The sequence below is a fragment of the Copadichromis virginalis genome, linkage group LG13, assembly GCF_057382275.1.
Source record: "Copadichromis virginalis isolate Kocher_CV1m ecotype Utaka linkage group LG13, C_Virginalis_male_GT1.1, whole genome shotgun sequence".
Classification (NCBI taxonomy): Eukaryota; Metazoa; Chordata; class Actinopteri; order Cichliformes; family Cichlidae; genus Copadichromis; species Copadichromis virginalis.
The window spans coordinates 212,399-231,622 of NC_140630.1; the positions used below are offsets into that span (position 1 = coordinate 212,399).

Consider the following 19,224-nt stretch of genomic DNA (forward strand, 5'->3'; position numbering starts at 1 on the left):
TAACAGAGAGCTATCAGGAAAAAAGGTTTTTCCTCTAGTTTGCGTCACCACGTAGTGACGCAGCTATCACTTTGTATTTAGTCAGGTGGATTATGTAACGCAATACCCAGAAGCAGTGCCGCTGCGCAGGCGCTGTTGCAGATCATCTCCCATGTTGGCATCCCGAAAGAGATATTGACTGACCAGGGCTCATCGTTCATGTCTCGCACCCTGAATGTCTACCACCCTCAGACTGAAGGAGTGGTGGAGCGGCTGAATAAGACTTTAAAGTCCGTGACTCGGAAGCTCATTCACGAGGATGAACATAATTGAGATCGCTGGTTAGACCCTCTGTTGTTTGCAGTGTGGGAGGTGCCCCAGGCTTCCACCAAGGGATTTTCAGGAAGCTGCAAGGGGTGCTCAACCTTATTAGAGAAAACTGGAGGAAGGTCTGAGTCCAATGAAAAATGAGATTCAGTACGTTCTGGATTTGTGAGCAAAACACACTTTTGGGAGGTTGTCATGGGAGAATTTGCGTGATGTTAACATCTGTACAACAGAGGGGCTAGAATCAGGCAATTTTAACAGGGAGATAAAGTGCTTGTATTGCTTCCCTTCTCCAGCTCAAAATTACTTGCCAAGTAGCAAGGGCCCTTGGTGGTCCCACGGCGAGTGGGGGATGTCGACTATGAAGTGATATGGTCGGACAATGGAGGGTCCATGCATATCACCTCAACCTCTTCAAAGCATGGAGAGAGACTGCAGCCGCTTCTCTGGTGAGCCTGGTGACAGAGACGAGCTGGGGCCAGAGGTACCAAATGCCACCATTCCTGCCTCCCTCCATTGTGATAACCATGTCGCACAGACCTAGAGAGCGGATGTTGGCGGATTGTTGCAGATGTGTTCTCCCCCCCACTCGGCCATATGAGTCTCATCGAGCACCATTTTCATACACAACCTGGCATGATGGCACGTTCACTGCCATACAGGCTACCTGAACATAAAAGTCAAATTGTTCAGAGGTATTTGGCTGAGATGCTGTGGATGGGAGTAACAGAAGAGTCAAACAGCGTGGTGTAGCCCTGTCGTTCTGGTCATGAAGAAGGATGGGTCTATCCCGTTCTGTGTGTGACTATTGCAAAGTGAGTGAGGTGTCACGCTTTGATGTTTACCCCATGCCCGTTTCAATGAGCTCCTGGTCTGGTTGGGCACGGCCCGCTTTTTCACAAAACTGGATTCAGCCAAGGGCTATTGGCAGATTCCCTTATCTGCAGAGTCCAAGGAAAAAACGGCCTTCTCCACTCCGCACGGTTTGTACCAGTTCGTCACCCTTCTGTTCGGTTTGTTTGGAGCCCAGGCCACCTTCCAGAGCCTCATGGACTGGGTGCTGTGGCTGCACGCTGTAATGCTGCCGCCTACTTGGATGATGTTATCATCCATAGTGACACCTAGTCGGAGCATGTGCAGCGGGTGACTGCAGTCCTGGAGTCCCTGAGGCAGGTGGGGCTCATGGCCAACCCAAAGAAGTGTGCAGTTGGACGGAGGGAGGTACAGTATCTAGGGTAGCACTTGGGGGAAGGAAGGTGTGTCCACAGATGGAAAAAAACAGCAGCAATTGCCAAGATCAAAAAGGAAGTGAGACAGTTCTTGGGGCTGACAGGGTACTACCACTGGTTCGTGCCTGGGTTTGCAGACCTGACCTTCCCCTTAATTGAGCTCACCCGAATGGGTGCTTCAGACCTGGTCCAGTGGACGGAGTCGTGGCAGGTGGAGTTTGTGCAGGTAAAAATGGCTATGTGGGGAGCAGCTGCTCACAGTCCTGACTCCCCCCCCCCCCCCCCCCCCCTTTATCCTCCAGACTGACGCCTCGATGGTCAACTCTCTTTGTTATTACGTGCTGGGGCGCTCATACACCCTCTGCTCAGACCACGCCCTGCTGCAATGGCTTCACCGCATGAAAGATGCCAACGCCCGGATCACCTGGTGGTATCTGGTTTTACAGCCCTTTAAACTTCAACTTGTCCTACTTCCTGTCTCTGGACAAGAAATTTAGCTGGTTTAATTTATCTGTTTCATATATGCTGTTGAACTGTAGGTGACCTGTGTAAAGTGACGTGTTTCTGCCTTACAGAAGAGTAGTAGTAAAAATGGGGGAGGACCCCTTATATGGAGGGTCAGTTTGTATCCTCACTACAACCCCACAATTGCCTCGTGCTGGCTGAATTCCTTCTTGCAAGAATAAAGCGCTCAAATGGAAACTGAGCAGTGTCACCTCTTTTATTTAATGCACTAAACTTCCATAACACTCCTTTTTGATTAGTACACAGAATTTATGAACATTTATGGTTTGAGTTGTTTTGGATGTGTCAATTGAATGGGTTGCTACTAAATCTGGTGGGAATTTCATGTCAATAGCACCTTTATATTCAATGCTTATTTCACGCGCTGTATTATAATGTCTCAGTTAAAGCCAAGGACCTCAGCAGGCTCCACTGAACTTCACTTAAACCAGTGTTGGTTGGTCTGACTAATACGCAGGTACATGTTTGATCCATATTTTTATCTTCTGTTTTTATTAACTGCATTTTGTCCTTGTTAAGTTAAAGCTGAAATAAAAATGTTCAGCTCTATCTGTTAAAATTCAAGCTTTAAGTAATACGCTTTTGTCTTCTACTGTTTTGTTAATATGGAAGTGCTGGACCGGGCCACACTGACTCAGTCCAGCCTCAGTTACTACACGATACTACGGAGACTCCTGGTACTGGTGCTCCTCTGAAAATGGCTTTTTCTTGTACCCACACACATATTCAAGGTGAACATACTCACAGTTGATTTAAGTAAGTATGATTAACCTATTTTAGAACTGAAAAGTCAGTTGTTAGACTCTGTTTGCTGAACCTGCTTTCTAGAATCAGACTCAAACACAGGCAACAACAACAAAAACTAACAGATCACTAACAGGAAGAGGAAAAAAGGACGATAAAGAGAAGAGAAATCTAAAATGAGACAACAGAAAACTAGCCTTAAAAATAAAACAAGAAGTAAACAGAAGATAATTAGCATCAAGACAAAAAGAGACAAGGAAAAACTAAATTAAGGCATTAAGGCAAAGACAGCAAAAATATTTAAATATAAGAAAAAACTGGTTCTAAAAATATAAAAAGTATTAAAATCATACCAGGACTTAAAGTTCAGCATTATCTCACTGTCTAAAAATAATCACTAGGATAAAAAAAGAAATAAGAGCTACAGCTTATTATTATCAGAGAAATAAAAGCAGGAATCCCAAATTCAACTTACAAAGCAAATCCTTGGGACCTTGATAGAGCCAATAATTTCACGATTAATGATAATGCAACAACATCTTGCTATCATGTGAAAAACTCAATTCCTCAATCTATAAGTGACTGAGAGCAACTGAAATGGTGTCGTCAGCCCTCTGAAGCCTTTGAACCTTTCTCTGGTGTTTTGCAACATTTTTTTAACATCTGTATTTTCTGTAACTCCTGAACCAGCAGGTAAATTGTAAGAATTTCAATGGTTCCTGAACGCAGTGACTCATTTCAGTGATATTAGGATGATTACAGTAATTCAAGGCATAGGGTCACAGCAGCCAAAAGTTGGTTGAGAGAAGAGAAAGTGAGTGTGACGACGTTTTTTTATCTAACAGTTTGAGGGTTTTCTTTTAACTGTTTTTTGTTGTTTTCTGTGTTGCTTGCAGAGATTGTCGTGGCCAACCTGGCATTACTGTAATGACTGTAATGATATCACTGAAAAAGCACAGAGTTGAAGAAACCATTGAATTTTTTTGATTATGCCAGTGGTTCAAGAGTTTTGGTAGTTTGATGTAAAAGTTTGACCTAAAACTGATGATTATTTTCATGTGAGTGCAAACCAGTGTGAAAGAATAACAACCCAAAAATTCATTTTCAGATTATCCCATTACAAATCAACTCAAACATCATTTGCATCAATTTTCAATATGAGACAGCTAAGATGTATTTTGAATGTTGGTTATTATGAACAGACAGAATGTCCAGTGAACTTACAGGAAGTCCAAGATGGCCTCTGTCTCCCTTGTCGCCTTTCTGACCCGTTGCTCCCTTTTCTCCTCGGATTCCAATTCCTGGTTCTCCCTGAGTTAAAAGGTAAGAGATACAATACAATCCTTACACTTTCCTACATAAAATCAATGATATGATATGATATTGACAACATATAACTGGAGGCAAATTTAATAACCGTAGAAAGTGGGTAATATCATAGTTTGTTCTCACCTTAGGCCCCGATGGTCCTTGTGGTCCCTAGAGGAACAAAACAGTGAAATTTATTTCAATTCACTTTTATTTATATACTGCCACTCACAACAACAGTCATACTAAAGTGCTTCATATTGAAAGGTAATGACCCTCCAATAAAACAGAGAGAACAATCAAACGACCCCAATGGCGACAGTAGGAAGGAAAAGCTCCCTTTAAACAGGAAGAAACCTCTGGCAGAACCAGGCTCAGGGAGGAGCGGCCATCTTCTGCAATCGGTTAGGGAGTGAGTGGAGGACGGCAGGATAAAAGGACGAGATAAAAGTACATGGAGGACAAGAGTCAAAGCTTTAAAATAAGTAACGATTAAATTCAGAGTTATGTATAAAGACATGGTGAGTGAAATAAAGGTGAGTGAAGAAGAAACACCAAGTGCATCATGGGAAGTCCCCAGCAGCATAGACCTATCCAGAGTTTTCAGTCACATGACTGACTCACTACCCTGGCATGCAAAATATGGTCAGAAGTGGACAGTAGGTGGTGCTGTAGGAAAAGTATTTTTCTCGCCTATATCAAGCAACTACTCGAAAAACAAACATATGAAGAGAAACAATGAATTTTAGGGACTTGTGATCCATATTTTGCTCTGGCAGCTTTATGTAAATACCTAAAATACCTAAAAGTGCCAATGTCTCTCCCAGAGCTCCAGTTCAGTGACATCTATGTGCATCTTGTAGAACAGGGGTCGGCAACCTTTCTGATGATGAGTGCCTATAAATTCCCTCAGAGGTCATTGTGCCATATGACTGCATTAGCAATGAATTTAATAACGCTCTATATGAACAGTTACTCACTATATAGATCAACTTTACAGAATTATATTTGTTCGCAGATGTTGGCAGCTATTAGCGAATAGTTATCAGCTATTTAGAAACAAAAAAAGACTTTTTATCCATAACAGCAAATGAACTGTACAACAGAAAATACAAATGCTATTTATGGTCTCCTCCCAACAATGATAAGAAAAATAAACTAAGCCAATATGGCATGTTTGTTAATACAGAGACACACATGTTAATGTGATCTCTGGTCTCCCACTCAGAGACACAGGTCTCCGAGTGTCCAGCATTCAGAGGCTACCTGAGGACTCATGTGAGAGAAAATCTGCTCACACAGACATGTAGAGCCAAATACTGTCAATAAGGCCTCTGCAATGTTCTGAAGACAGTTAAACTTGTCAGGTAGTGACGTCCAGCAGGTGAACATGCAGCTCCATGAACACGCACAGCTGTGGATTCCAGCTGCGTTCATAGTTCTGCAAACTTCTGCAAACTGACCCCACAGTGTCGAGCTTTTCAGTTCAATCAGCTGCATTTCGATGTCGCATTAACTGGCATTAAACCAGCCAGTTAATGCAAGATAAACCCAGCTGCTCTTTAAAGCTTTCTGGTTTGATCAGTATCGAGTCTTCGGATGTATCCGTGTATTTCCGTGGTGCTGATGCTGCGCTGAGCGGACAGCTGCTGAAGCATTTGAAGTGTCAGAATGTGGAAATTTAAACATCGCTTGAAAAAACTGCCAGCTAACAACGTCCCTCTCACCGGTAGTTACTTTTAGCCAGTTACAAGTTGATCTGGTAGTTGGGGTTGTTAGCTAAGATACCGACATTAAGAAGCGGCACAACTAATGTGTGTATGCGAGCTAATTTGCGATGTGCACCGCTGGCCCGGCCATTTATTTTTTAATGCACCTGCTCAGATTAGTTCACTGCGTGTCGTGCCCAAGGCTGGACTGGGACAAAAAATCTGCATTTTGACTGGAGACCGGCCCCCCAGGTCTTAAAGCCATAAAGCCTTTGAATGAAAACAGACGCTGTTGTGACAGTGATGTACAGTCTTGTTGGTATATGTATGATTTCTGTACATTTTACGTCAGATAAAAACTTTGGTTGTAAGATTCAGATAATTATTTATTAAAAGTGAGACATTTTAAATGAGAATAAGAAAGAAAAGTATTTCTTTGTGCCCCCTCTCCCTGTTAATGCCCTACCTGCCCCCCTGGCAAAACTTTGCTAGACCCGCCCCTGCACAGTTACCAGCTGTCAGCTACTTAGAAAAGGATCCTGGTGTTATTTGTCTCTCAGAAACAGTTCATAACTTCAACTCATTCATGTCACCTAAAAGGTAAACCTGTTTCTCCATCACTGTTCAGCTCTGATGATCCAGTAAGGACATCTCCTGGTTTCATCTTCATGTTTCCCTCTCACCACATATCCAAACCGACATCATGACCAGCAGCTTTACAGCTGTGGCTCCAGCAAACATCAGCTGATACTAGAAATGAATATTAAATCAATTCTAACAACAGCTGATCAAGCTTAAACGTGCTGCTGTTGTTTAGCGCGACATCGGCTGGTTTCCTGTTTCTGGCGCAAAGTGGGAGATAAACAAACAAGAGAGAAAAGCCGATCAGCTGATCATTGATCAGTTTCATGATTGAAGTAGCAACAGGAGAGGGAGGGGGAGAGAATGAGAGGAGAAGAGGCAGCTGCAGCGTAAAGATGCAGAATAACTCCAGCGTTGTGTCTTTTTCCATTCTAGCTGAAGTACAAACTGTGTTCCTTTTCAGCTCAATACGAAACGCGTAATATTTTCTCTGAATGCGGGACGATTCCGTTTTTTACAGGTCAGTTGGAAACTCTACTAACTAACCTTACAAATAAGTTCACTCTCACTAACATCATAGCACCCATCCAGCTGTATAGAAACTCCGTCATGCTAGCTAGTACGCAGTACGAGTTATTGTAACTGACGGTAAAAAGTCAGCATAACGAAAATAAACTCCACCTAAACTTGGTTTATATCTGACCCAGATAGACTGCAGGTCATAACTTCTTACCTGAAGTTCAGTTCACCTGACACTCGGACCGGCGGCCACTTCCGGTCTCTCCTCCTCCTGCCTCCCCTTTCCCTCATCCACCTGCTGGCCTCTGTGGGAGCTCCGCCATAGCCACAACCAAACAACTGAGTTATTTTTACACATCAACCAGCATCTGGCCAATCCACCACCTTTCATTGTTTATGCCGTTACAAAAAAAAGAAAAAGACATCGGCCCATAAAAACGAAAAATCACCATCGACCCACCAGGCAAATGTCTGGTATGCCCGATGGCCAGTCCAGCTATGGTCGTGCCATCAGTTAACCCTTCGCATGCCAGATGTGGCACGCGTGCCCAGGGTTGCCAACCCCTGTTGTAGAAAATCACTGACCTTACGCTGATGCCAGGATGCAACCTTTCAAACTATGGACTTCTACGTCTATTTTCAATTTGGATGGGTAAATAATATTGCTATGTGGAAGCCAGAGATGGGCAGTGTTACTGCCATGTTAAGGGATTACTTTTTTTTGGAGAAGTAATCAGTAATTAGTAACTAATTACTTTTTTCAAGTAACTTGACCAACACTGGTGGAAGCTGAAGAACAAGAAAGTGTTCATCATTAAAGCAAAGGTAAGTGTCGCATAGCTATCTTAAATAAACTACCACACCTAAATCTTATGCTTGGTTGACTTGGGCTTTCACTGTGTATGACTAGAAAGGTTCCAGTAGTACTAATTTGTCACATTAACGTCATGTCAAAACAGTAAAGTTGAAAGAGTGTTTTTCCAGCGTCAGGTTAACCATTCCTGGAGTTTAAATTAGCCACCTCTGAGAGCCTGGATTGTTGTGGAGATTAGTGCGATTTGGCCTGTAAGGCAGGTAAAGAGATGTGTCCTCACATGTTTGTGCTATACTCAACGCCCTTCTGGCAGCTGTAAATAAATGCTGATTAGTGCATCCCATAGCACAGGAACTATCTGCCGTTTTGGCCTTCAAGCCACACGTTGAACTTGATGTTTAAAGGGAGTCATGCTAATTTCACATGTAGCATCCACGTACAGCTTGTTACAAGCAGGTGTGGGGCCTGACTGACCACAGGGCAACATAAACGTAAGACCATGTACAGGGGCCCAGCTTCCTGTCCCCCCTGGTAGGACACTTAACATGTTGGTGGAATTTGGGGAGTTTAGATTTCAAACCACAGGGCACTGTTTGAGGCCCTGCAGTAATGCTCCAGTCTGTGGCTCCAACTTCGTCCCAAACTTTACACCAATCATCAATATTTAGCAGGTGGTTTTGATGGTATTGCTTGTTTATGTATTTGACCGTATTAGAAGGCTCATTAGATCATACTGAGGTTGTAGAGGAAGTTTGCTACTCAATCCCCGGCTCTTTGAGTTATCTTTCACAGTATTCTTGGGTAAAATACTGAACCCCAATTTGTCCACAGTGTATCCATGTGAATGTGCATGTAAATGCTAAATAAATGGCTTAGACATAGATAAGCACTGTGTGAATGTGTGTGTGATTGGGTGAACGAAAAACATGCTTTTAGTGCTCAAACTGGGTATAAAGACAATAAGGACAGGAGGTAAGCATCCTATTTATCATTTAAAAACATGGTTAGTGTGTCACATGAAACACCTTTACAGTTATGCATTACTTTTGTTTTTAAAGATAAGAGTTACGCGGCATATCTGACTTACTGCTGGGCCAGCTGGTCCTGGGGGTCCTGGAGGACCATAGATCTAAAGGCAGGGTATACACAGTTTTAAAAGTAGTGCTTATAAGGCACTGACAAGCAGAAAATTATAAAACTCAGTTTATAAATAATCCTTACCGATTCTAACCTTCCTCCATCTCCAGGTTCACCTTTTGGACCCTGTAACAATATGTGGGAAAGACACAGGGACAAAGGGTTCGTGATATATTTCCATATTTTACAAAACTATTACAGGACATCTGTGATTTCATACTACACTTGTGCGATTTGATACAGCACTTGGAGCACAGCATTTCACTACCTCACAGCCATCTAACCAGCCATCTCTTGCAGCTTGAGAGGCAACACTGCATAGCATCGTACACAGGAACCATTTGTTAGGGGAACATTTCAGTGTACTATAAGGTCACATAGTTATCAAATCAAATCAAATCACTTTTATTGTCACATCACATGTGCAGGCACACTGGCACAGCACATGCGAGTGAAATTCTTGTGTGCGAGCCCCACAAGCAACAGAGATGTGCAAACACAACAACACAAACGAGCAAAATACAAGAATGGCCAACCTGAAACTAATAAATATATGTACAATATATAATAGTGTATGCATTTCTGGATGTGTATACTAAATATTTTCCTACATGTGTGTGTGTGTGTGTGTGTGTGTGTGTGTGTGTGTGTATACATATTTTTACAAATTAAATAGTAAAAAAAAAAAAATAAATAAAAAAATAAAATAAAATATATAAAATATACAGAGTTGAATATGTGCAAAACAAGTGGCATTTATATACAGTGTGGAGTGCATAATGTTGAAGTTCTAGTAGTGAAGCTGAGGTGTCTATGACGTGTTCAGCAGTCTGATGGCCTGATGGAAGAAGCTGTCTCTCAGTCTGCTGGTACGGGACCGGATGCTGCAGAACCTCCTTCCTGATGGAAGCAGTCTGAACAGTTTATGGCTGGGGTGACTGGAGTCCTTGATGATCCTCCCCGCTTTCCTCAGGCAGCGCTTCCTGTAGATGTCTTGGAGGGAGGGAAGCTCACCTCCAATTATCCGTTCAGAGCACCGCACTACTCGCTGGAGAGCTTTGCAGTTGTAGGCGGTGCTGTTGCCATACCAGGTGGTGATGCATCCAGTGAGGATGCTCTCAATGGCACAGTGATAGAAGGTCCTGAGGATGCGGGGGCTCATGCCGAATCTTTTCAGTCTCCTGAGAAAGAAGAGGCGCTGCTGGGCCTTCTTCACTGTTTTGTTTGTGTGTACTGACCACGTAAGATCCTCAGCCAGATGTACACCAAGGAACCGGAAGCTGCTCACTCTCTCCACAGCAGCGCCGTTGATGGTGATGGGGGTGTGTACTTCTCTGCACCTCCGGAAGTCCACTATCAACTCCTTTGTCTTTGCGACGTTGAGGGTGAGATGGTTGTCTTGACACCAGTGGGTCAGGGCGCTGACCTCCTCCCTGTAAGCCGTCTCATCACCGTTGGTGATAAGACCCACCACTGTAGTGTCGTCCGCAAACTTCACAATGATGTTGGAGCTGTTAGTGGCTGTGCAGTCGTAGGTGTAGAGTGAGTACAGGAGAGGGCTCAGTACACACCCCTGTGGAGCACCAGTGTTCAGTGTGATGGGGGATGAGGTGATGCTGCCCAGTCTGACCACTTGGCGTCTGTCAGACAGGAAGCTAAGGATCCAGCTGCAGAGGGAGCTGCTCAGTCCTAGATCCTGCAGTTTCCTGTCCAGCTTCGAGGGAACGATGGTATTGAATGCTGAGCTGTAATCTACAAACAGCATTCTCACATACGTGTCTCTCTTCTCCAGGTGTGACAGGGCAGTGTGTAGTGTCAGGGCTATGGCATCATCAGTGGACCTGTTGTGGCAGTATGCAAACTGTAGAGGGTCCAGTGAGTCGGGTAGTGCAGAGCAGATGAAGTCCCTGACCAGCTTCTCGAAGCATTTGCTTACGATGGGGGTCAGGGCTACAGGTCGCCAGTCGTTCAATGAGGAGATGGTGGAGGATTTGGGTACAGGGACGATGGTGGCCATTTTGAAGCAGGCTGGGACTACAGACAGAGAGAGGGAAAGGTTGAAGATGTGCGTGAACACTCCAGCCAGCTGAGCCGCGCATGACTTGAGGACGCGGCCGGGAATCCCGTCCGGACCAGTAGCTTTGCGTGCGTTCACCTTCCTGAAGCACTTCCGCACATCCTCCTCAGACACAGTGTGCGCACTGACGTCATCCGCGGTGCGCACACTGTCCGGTCTCATGGTGTTCGCTGCGTCGAATCTAGCGTAGAATACGTTTAGATCCTCACACAGAGAGGCCGTGGTCTGCGGTGTGCTGGTTTTCCCTCTAAAGTCTGTGATCGTGTTTAGTCCCTGCCACATACTCCGAGGGTTGTCAAACTGTTGCTCCACCCTGTCCCTGTACTCACGTTTGGCTGCTTTGATCGTCTTCCGGAGTTGGTAATGTGCGTGTTTGTAGTCCGATGTGTTCGCGGAGGCAAAGGCGGTGTTCCGTGCCGCCAGTGCCGCGCGAACATCTCCGTTAATCCAGGGTTTTTGATTTGGGAAGGATTTAACTGTTCTGGATGGGACGACATCTTCCACGCATTTCCTGATAAATCCACAGACTGAGTCTGTGTACTCATCAATGTCTCTGGCGGCCACGTGAAACATTTCCCAGTCCGCGTGATCAAAACAGTCCCGCAGCGCAGACTCCGATTGGTCCGTCCAACAGTGCATGGGGCCTGGTGCCTACTTTGTTTTACATTTTGTATGTCTTACTGTCAGACATCTGTTGCATAACCCGAGTCTTATACAGCAAATCTCACCCAAGTAGTGAAGATCTACAAGGTTTCTAAGCATATTAAATTCATAAATATATAATGCACCTAATTACTGCTGCAACAATTCATCGGCATAATCATAATGTCATTGACTATAAAAATTTGTTGATGCACAATTTTATCATTGACAGGTCATATACTAACATCACGTAAATGTGTTTTTGTAACTGCAATAAGCTTCAGGAAGCGATGGGGGCAGTATCGCCTCTATCGTCTGCCAAGACTTCACTCAATACTAACAAAGAAGAACATGTTGTGAATGCAAACATGAGGATGGAAGAAAAGGGAAACTGAGATTTTAAAATACGCAACAGCATTTCACAGAAAACTGCACAGAAGTGCATTCGGGGTGGGCGAGGTTGAGATGGTTTGCTAAAGGTGGGCTGATCAATCCAAATATTTGTTCTGATATCAGATTGATTCTAACACTATAGGATAGAGACATTATTTCTATCCTCCAAGTTCAGTAAATAGTTTTTAACAAATAAATATTTTTTGAAAGATCTACTTCAAACATGCACAAATATTAAAAATATGTCCCAGCATTGACAGATTCCAAACAATCTGTATTTTTCCCCCAATAAATTTGTTAGAAGAAATTTTAAAATAAGATGTCCTGATCCACCAAATATAGCAAATGCATCAGTTAATTTCTTGCACAGAACTCCAACTTACAGTCTTTGACACTCTCGGGGTCTCTTCCAAGTCTTTAATTAGATAAGAGTGTAGCGAGAAAGACCAAGATGTACCCTCTGGATGACAACGATGTGGAACAGTGATAATGTGGAACTTCAAAGACAGTTGTGTGGTTAACGTAGTCACTTACAGGTGATCCAGATGGACCCATGTCACCCTTGGTGCCTTTGGGTCCTGGAAAGCCCATGACACCTCCCTCTCCTCTGGGACCTTCAGGACCTGCCGGGCCCAGGAGACCAGGTTCTCCAGGCTTCCCTCGAGGTCCCTGAAAATAGAGGATCATAAGTTGCTCCACTTTATTAAATGTAAACAACAGAAATCTGCATGAATTAAATGTGTGTTATATCAAATCAGTGATGGTTAAGTGTAATTATCACCCACACTCTTGGATTTTAGGAACCTCATAAAATCAGACCTGAGTAATAACATGGAGACAACATAATATTACCTTCTCTCCATCCAGTCCTGGTGGACCTGGTAGACCAACTTCACCCTAAGGACAAACCAAGGTCGCATTACCAACTAGGCAAACCAGACAATTGTCTTCGTTTACAATAACTGCACATCCACACCAATGTCATTATGACTGAAAGAGAAACCTCTTTTAACACAGCCTGTTTGTTTGTTTTAATGCAGACTCTTGCAGCTCTATCTGCAAATCAACATTTTTAAGCAATACCAGACTAGACATTCATGCTATTATGTAAAATGTCGCATTGGGTTGGCTGCAGGTAGAGCAGGTCATCTTCTGATTGGAAGTTTGGTGGTTCATTTCCAGTCTGCATGTCAAATATCCTTGGGCAGGATACTAACCTCAACTGGAGTATGAATGTGTGCGAATGTTAGCAGTTATGTAGAAACAGAATAGGAAAAAACTGCTTGTATGAGTGGGTGAATGAGGCATTGTCAGTGCTCAGGTAGAATAGGGAAGGGCTATATAAGAAGGAGTCCATTTACATGTCACATGTCCTAATAACAATAGTCTAATCTGGAGGAGATGAAGGCATGAACAAACATCTCCAATTCACCTCTAGAGACAAAAGTCCTGAGTTTAGTGATATTTCTTATGTGAAGAAAGAAACAACGGCTTGCAGACTTGATTTTGGCATCAAAAGTCAAAGATGAACCCAAGTGTCCGAGCAGCAGCTTTTACAGTGGATGAGAAAGACACCAAACGTTGTCTGATTTGGGCCTTAATGCTCTGTTGTCTGTATTAAGCTGCAGAAAATTGTTTGCCATCCAGCCATTAATTGTGTTAAGATGGTCCAATTTATCCAATTCTTGGAAAAATGTTAAAAAGTTGTTACAATCCTTATCTGAAAAGACTGGAGACAAACAATGCTATTCTGTGTATCAAAGAAAACCTTAGGATCTCTTTTTCCTACTCTCACATTTTTTATCATTTAATTTTTTATTAAAAGGAATTTTTTCCTTTTAATAACCCTTATGTGCCTCAAGTTTTCTGGCTTTCCACAGCTGCTCAGCTCTACAGCAACGTCACCTAAAACTGCGGATAGATTCAGTGATCCGAGGAGGAGATTTGAGAGATGCCACTTTGGCCGGTACAATCTGAAATGAAGGAAGCTGCACCCAGTTTTATACCATCAGTCTCAGCCAGATTATTAGCAAACAATTCTACAGATTCTTCCACCACAGAGTCAGTAATAAGTTGTGAGTGCTATGCATGAACAGAGGGCAGAGTGTCAAGGCTAGAAGATAGATCAAATAAAAGACATTTATGGTCACTAATAAAAATGTCTTGCAACATTCTCACACAGTAACACAATAATGTAGCACATTAATAAATTGTCATTGCCAATGTCAAATTTACTACACAAGATTTTTAGTTATCCACCTGATGGACAAGCAGAGAAAAATAATTTATCACCAAACCCCAGCCTGTGTAGACCACAGAACAAAAAACTGAAACCATAGGGGAGTGTAAAATATGCACATTACCATATATTCATTGTGAATGATGACAAAAGTATGCATGTTTAGTTATACTGCGTGCAAGCATCATCTGGCATTGTGTTATTCTAAAATACTCTCCTACCTTGGCTCCAGGGATTCCAGGTGTCCCTGGAGGTCCAGGTAATCCAGGAGGGCCCTATAAGGATGAGAGATTCAGTCATGAGATATGTTTGCATTTTGTGCAATACAATCTAGAAAATACTCACCATCAGGGGGATGTTGCGGATATCCTGTGAAGAAATATTAAATGTTACTAATGCTTTATTTAATGTGTTACTTTCTTTGTAGATGAGAAAGTGAAACTCATATGAAGCGACATACATTTTCATACTGGATTTCAGCCCTTCCTGGCTCCCCAGTCGGGCCTGGCAGACCCTAGAAGGTGCAGATGTGCCATTTGTCAACTCAGTGGACACATGTTAATAAAAACTTTTATTTCATCCAGAACTTACCCTTGGGCCAGCTGGGCCTTGAATACCTGCTTCCCCCTATTAGTTGATGTAAGACATAAGACTTTGGTTAGGCATAAATATGCTATAGGATTCATATTTTTCTGAATAAAGGCCCTTTCAAAATTTATTTCTAGTGCTCTTATCCTCCTTTTTCTCCCTGGGATCCTTTGTCACCCTATAATAAAAATATTCTAATATTATGCAGTAACTTCACAGAGTTAGAGTTACTTAAGCATTTTTTAAGTAATAATTGCATTGCTGTTTCATGGCATTGTATTTCACTCACTCTGGGTCCTCTTAGTCCCGGCAGTCCTGGTGAACCAGGCTCTCCTTTAATTCCCGGGGCTCCAGTGTTCAGCTCTCCTTTCTCTCCCTGTCATACATATAGAAAAGGTCTTAACCAATGGCATACACTGTTATCTCCAATTTTATCTCCATGAAAATCAAGAATAATCAGTCCTCTGAAGAATACTGTCAGCAGTTCCAGAGCAAATAAATACATAGTAAGCTGGTAAGTGGCCCTGGGGGCGATCATGGCTCAAGAGTTGGGAGTTCACCTTGTAATCGGAAGGTTGCCGGTTCGAGCCCCGGCTTGGACAGTCTCGGTTCGTTGTGTCCTTGGGCAAGACACTTCACCCGTTGCCTACTGGTGGTGGTCAGAGAGCCCGGTGGCGCCAGTGTCCGGCAGCCTCGCCTCTGTCAGTGCGCCCCAGGGTGGCTGTGGCTACAATGTAGCTTGCCATCACCAGTGTGTGAATGTGTGTGTGAATGGGTGGATGACTGGATATGTAAAGCGCTTTGGGGTCCTTAGGGACTAGTAAAGCGCTATATAAATACAGGCCATTTACCATTGTTGTCTAACCGTTCTGTCCGTGGCTTCTAACAGTTAAACATTTACTGTTTCATGAATTGAACAAATAGTGGCAATATGAAGGTTGATAGAAATGATTGGTAGAATTAGCCAGTTTCATGAAAACAATCATTAAGACTACACATTCTGTCAAAGAGGGAGCAAAATCCAGCAGCATGGAAAGACAGCCATCTTGGAACGGATATATTCACTGACACACTGAAATGGGTGAGTTACTAACAAGCTATGATGACAGAAAGATGACAAAACCACCATAAATAAACAAAACCACTATGAACCACAAAGAGTGAAAAAAACAATAGTGGCCGCCTCGTGGTAGATTCTAGGTGATGTTCAGAAAAGGTGTCACAGGGATTCAAACTCATCTGAGAGTTTTAGTGGATGCACCTACAGTTTGAATGTAAAAATCGTACGCTGCCTAGTTCTCGAGTTATCATGTTAACAAAACTTTCAGAAAGTGTCTGTGAGTGTTCATCACGACATATCCTTGGTAATGAGGATGAGACATGACAAGGGTGCACCCCAGGGGCCAGAAGGAGGTAGAGAAAGACGTAGGAGACCTGGGCCATCTACAGCTCCCCAAAGTACTCAAGACCCAAGGCCACATATCTATAAGAACTGTTTGCACCCCAGAAGAAGAATGAAGGCTCCCAACTGAGCCCTCACAGCCAAAAGACACGAGCCCCAGAGAATCAGAGGCAAGGGGCAGCCCAACCTGCCGGAGGCTGACCATGTCAGCGTGACCCGAGATTGGCCAAAGTGCCCAAGAACCCCCTCCCCTCCCCATGACAAAGAGGCCCAAGTCACCTTGGACCACAACCCCCAAGGAAGCAGGCTGGTAACCACGGTCAGCTTTTTAACCAGCAGGGTCGGCCTGATGAAAATTGATGAAAATGTAAAAAAAACATGAAAATGTAGATAAGGTTGATCAGCTCCACAACTCTGAGTGGGGCTGGTAAGTGAAGTGAAGGGGGTTCAGATGTGGTCTGACCAGAGGATGGAACTGATCGAGGTTGTCTTCCAAGGTCTTAGTTAGGTGCAAAGAAGCATCGTTTTCCAGCCACAATCACATATCACCCAGTTGAATCAGCCTTTACATTATAAACCGTAAATTGTTTACTGTTGCTAATCATGATCGCTGCCCCTCTTGATCTTGAGTCAAAGTTGGACTGAAACACTTCAGCTGTGCAGATATGAGTCTTCTGCAGAAAATGCAATGCCTGTGTTTAGCTGTTTTAAAGATCTAATAACTTTTTAAAATTTCATTGACTAATTGCTGCTGTAATGGAGGTTGTGCTCTCCGAGTGCTTCTTGTTCTTACAGTGATATGACATGGACCTTCAGCACCTCCAGACTGGTCAAAAAAGCCCAGCAAAGATCGCTCTGCCTGAGAAGGTACAATGAGCAGAGTTCCTCTAGAAATGGCTGCTGGACTTTTACAGGACAACCTGGGATGTGGTGGTTCAAAACACAAGAGTTCACTTGAGATGATCCCAAAGTGTCCCATTAGTAAACTCAAAGGTTTGTCCAATGTTCACAAAGTTTGCATTTTAACACTTCTTTTTACTGTGACCTACAGTGTGTGTAGATATATGTGCACTGACAAAGTTTCCATTACAAAAACAAATTACACATACGGATACCTTTAAGACCTATCGGCAACTCTTACACTGAAGAGACCGTAATCAGCCAGTGATGACACTGCAGTATTGCTTTCATTGTGTTTGTGTTGCAGCCCAGTGTCCTGACAGTCAAGAAGCACAAGGAGATACACCTACTGCTAGAGTTTCCATAACCGCTTACAAATTCCATGTGTGCACCAACGAGTGACAGTATCTGCTTCAACACCTATTCAATGTGTCACAGAGACACAGAAACAAGAAAAACGCCACTGAAAAGTTTCATCTGAAAGATATTCTAACAGCATATGTGCATCTCCAAAAGTTGATTCTGTTCATCTGGACTTAGCGTTTTGTGGGAGAAACGTTTTGTCATCATCCAGGTGACTTCTTCAGTCTCAGCTGACTGCAGGTTTCCCCCAATCTTATAAACAGGACATGAAAGTATATGTGCAGTCACCATGTCACACTGAATACCTCGTATTCTAGCAACTTTTAAATGTCTTTTCAATTAGATTTGCACAGTTTACTTTACTATTGTTCTAGCCACCTCTAGTCCGTTTCTATCCTTTGCAAGTCCTTCCTGCTGCGAATCATGAGCAGATGAACCGTCAACAATGTGTAAAGTTCAACTAAGCAACTAAAATGTCTTCATAAAGTCAGACATTGGATTGGATAACAGAATGACTTGTGTGAAATAATGTCTATCTCCCTCCTGCTTATTCTTATCTTATTCTTCATCATTTCCTCCGGCTATTTAATTGTTTCTCCTCATTTGCAGTGAAGGAAATGTGGGCACACACTTCTCCTGGTCATGAAATCCAGTATCTTACTGCTATTGTATTTAAAATATGGGAGCAGAACAGACAATTTTAATAAGAGCTGCTTTCAGAAACACCACCTATGTTAGTATTTTGCAACAATGACTGATGGAGGTGTTGGATGTGTCTGTTCCCTGTGTGTCATTAGACCTGAGCTTCCTGCTGGGAGTTTCAGGAGTTTTCTCTGAGATTATAGGACCAATTTCCCCTAAGTTCATAGATTATTCTTCCTTGTGCAACTATTTCTGGGCACTGAAGGTTCAGCCTGTGAAATCACTTTCTCTTTATTAAAGAGTAAAAGCCTTCACAGATTGCTGCTCCCTGTGGATACAAAATGCTATACAAGTTTAACCTTCCTCCTGCCACCATCTGTCTGAGGCCCCTAATGGAGAAAACATACCCTGCCATCCTAATGTGGCCAGTACAGAGATGTACTGTGAGCCCAGGTCTGCTGGGACTGCTGCAGTGCTGACAGAGGAAGCAGAGTCCACCATGTAGAAAAACAAGACAATAAATGTCTTCATATTTAATTATTCTGTGGTAAAGCCTCTAAGACATGACAAGCATCTAAGACATAAGTGCATCCAGGTAAGTTCCAGTTTCCTGTGTTCAGAGACAGACAGCAGAAGGATTTGAAGCCTGTTTCTACTGATTCATACATTTAAAGCATGTTCCTATCACCCAGACTCCAGCAGTGACATCTGCCATCTTGGCATGAATAAATAATCCTTAAAATGCCACACACACAAGCTCCCTGCTTGGCTTTTATTTTTCATTCTCTCGCCTCTCTCTGGGAACGCCCTCACTCTTTCACCTCCCCACACAGTGCATGGAAACATTAGCTCAAGCAAGCAGACAGTCCACTTCATCCAAGGGGAAACAGACCACAGGGAGACGGGGAGCTGACAGAAGTAGAGCTACAGCCTCCTCTTGTTAGCTGCTTAAACTATGGAACTGAATTAAATCCTCTTGTGGAATTAAGGCCAGAAACTATGAAGAGAAGTCTGTGTCGGGCTCTTCAGCTTTGAACTCAGCTTTACTTTACTAAAGTGAGTAGTTCAGAAAAAACAAAAGGTGCCTTATTTTACTTCCTCTTAC

At 43.2% G+C, this 19,224-nt stretch overlaps 1 protein-coding gene across 9 annotated transcripts in view; it reads right to left on the reverse strand.

The window, feature by feature from the left end:
• The window catches only part of col13a1 (collagen, type XIII, alpha 1), a 74,556-nt gene that overhangs the window by 27,408 nt on the left and 27,924 nt on the right, over positions 1–19,224 (reverse strand). For all 9 annotated transcript variants that reach the window (XM_085476758.1, XM_085476763.1, XM_085476757.1 and 6 more), the window contains 11 exons: positions 15,102–15,188; positions 14,816–14,851; positions 14,685–14,738; positions 14,570–14,593; positions 14,446–14,499; positions 12,838–12,882; positions 12,520–12,654; positions 8,958–8,999; positions 8,824–8,865; positions 4,257–4,283; positions 4,029–4,115 (listed from right to left, as the gene is read on the reverse strand). In XM_085476758.1, coding sequence (XP_085332884.1) covers positions 4,029–4,115; positions 4,257–4,283; positions 8,824–8,865; positions 8,958–8,999; positions 12,520–12,654; positions 12,838–12,882; positions 14,446–14,499; positions 14,570–14,593; positions 14,685–14,738; positions 14,816–14,851; positions 15,102–15,188 — 633 coding nt within the window. The remainder of the gene's footprint in view (positions 1–4,028; positions 4,116–4,256; positions 4,284–8,823; positions 8,866–8,957; positions 9,000–12,519; positions 12,655–12,837; positions 12,883–14,445; positions 14,500–14,569; positions 14,594–14,684; positions 14,739–14,815; positions 14,852–15,101; positions 15,189–19,224) is intronic.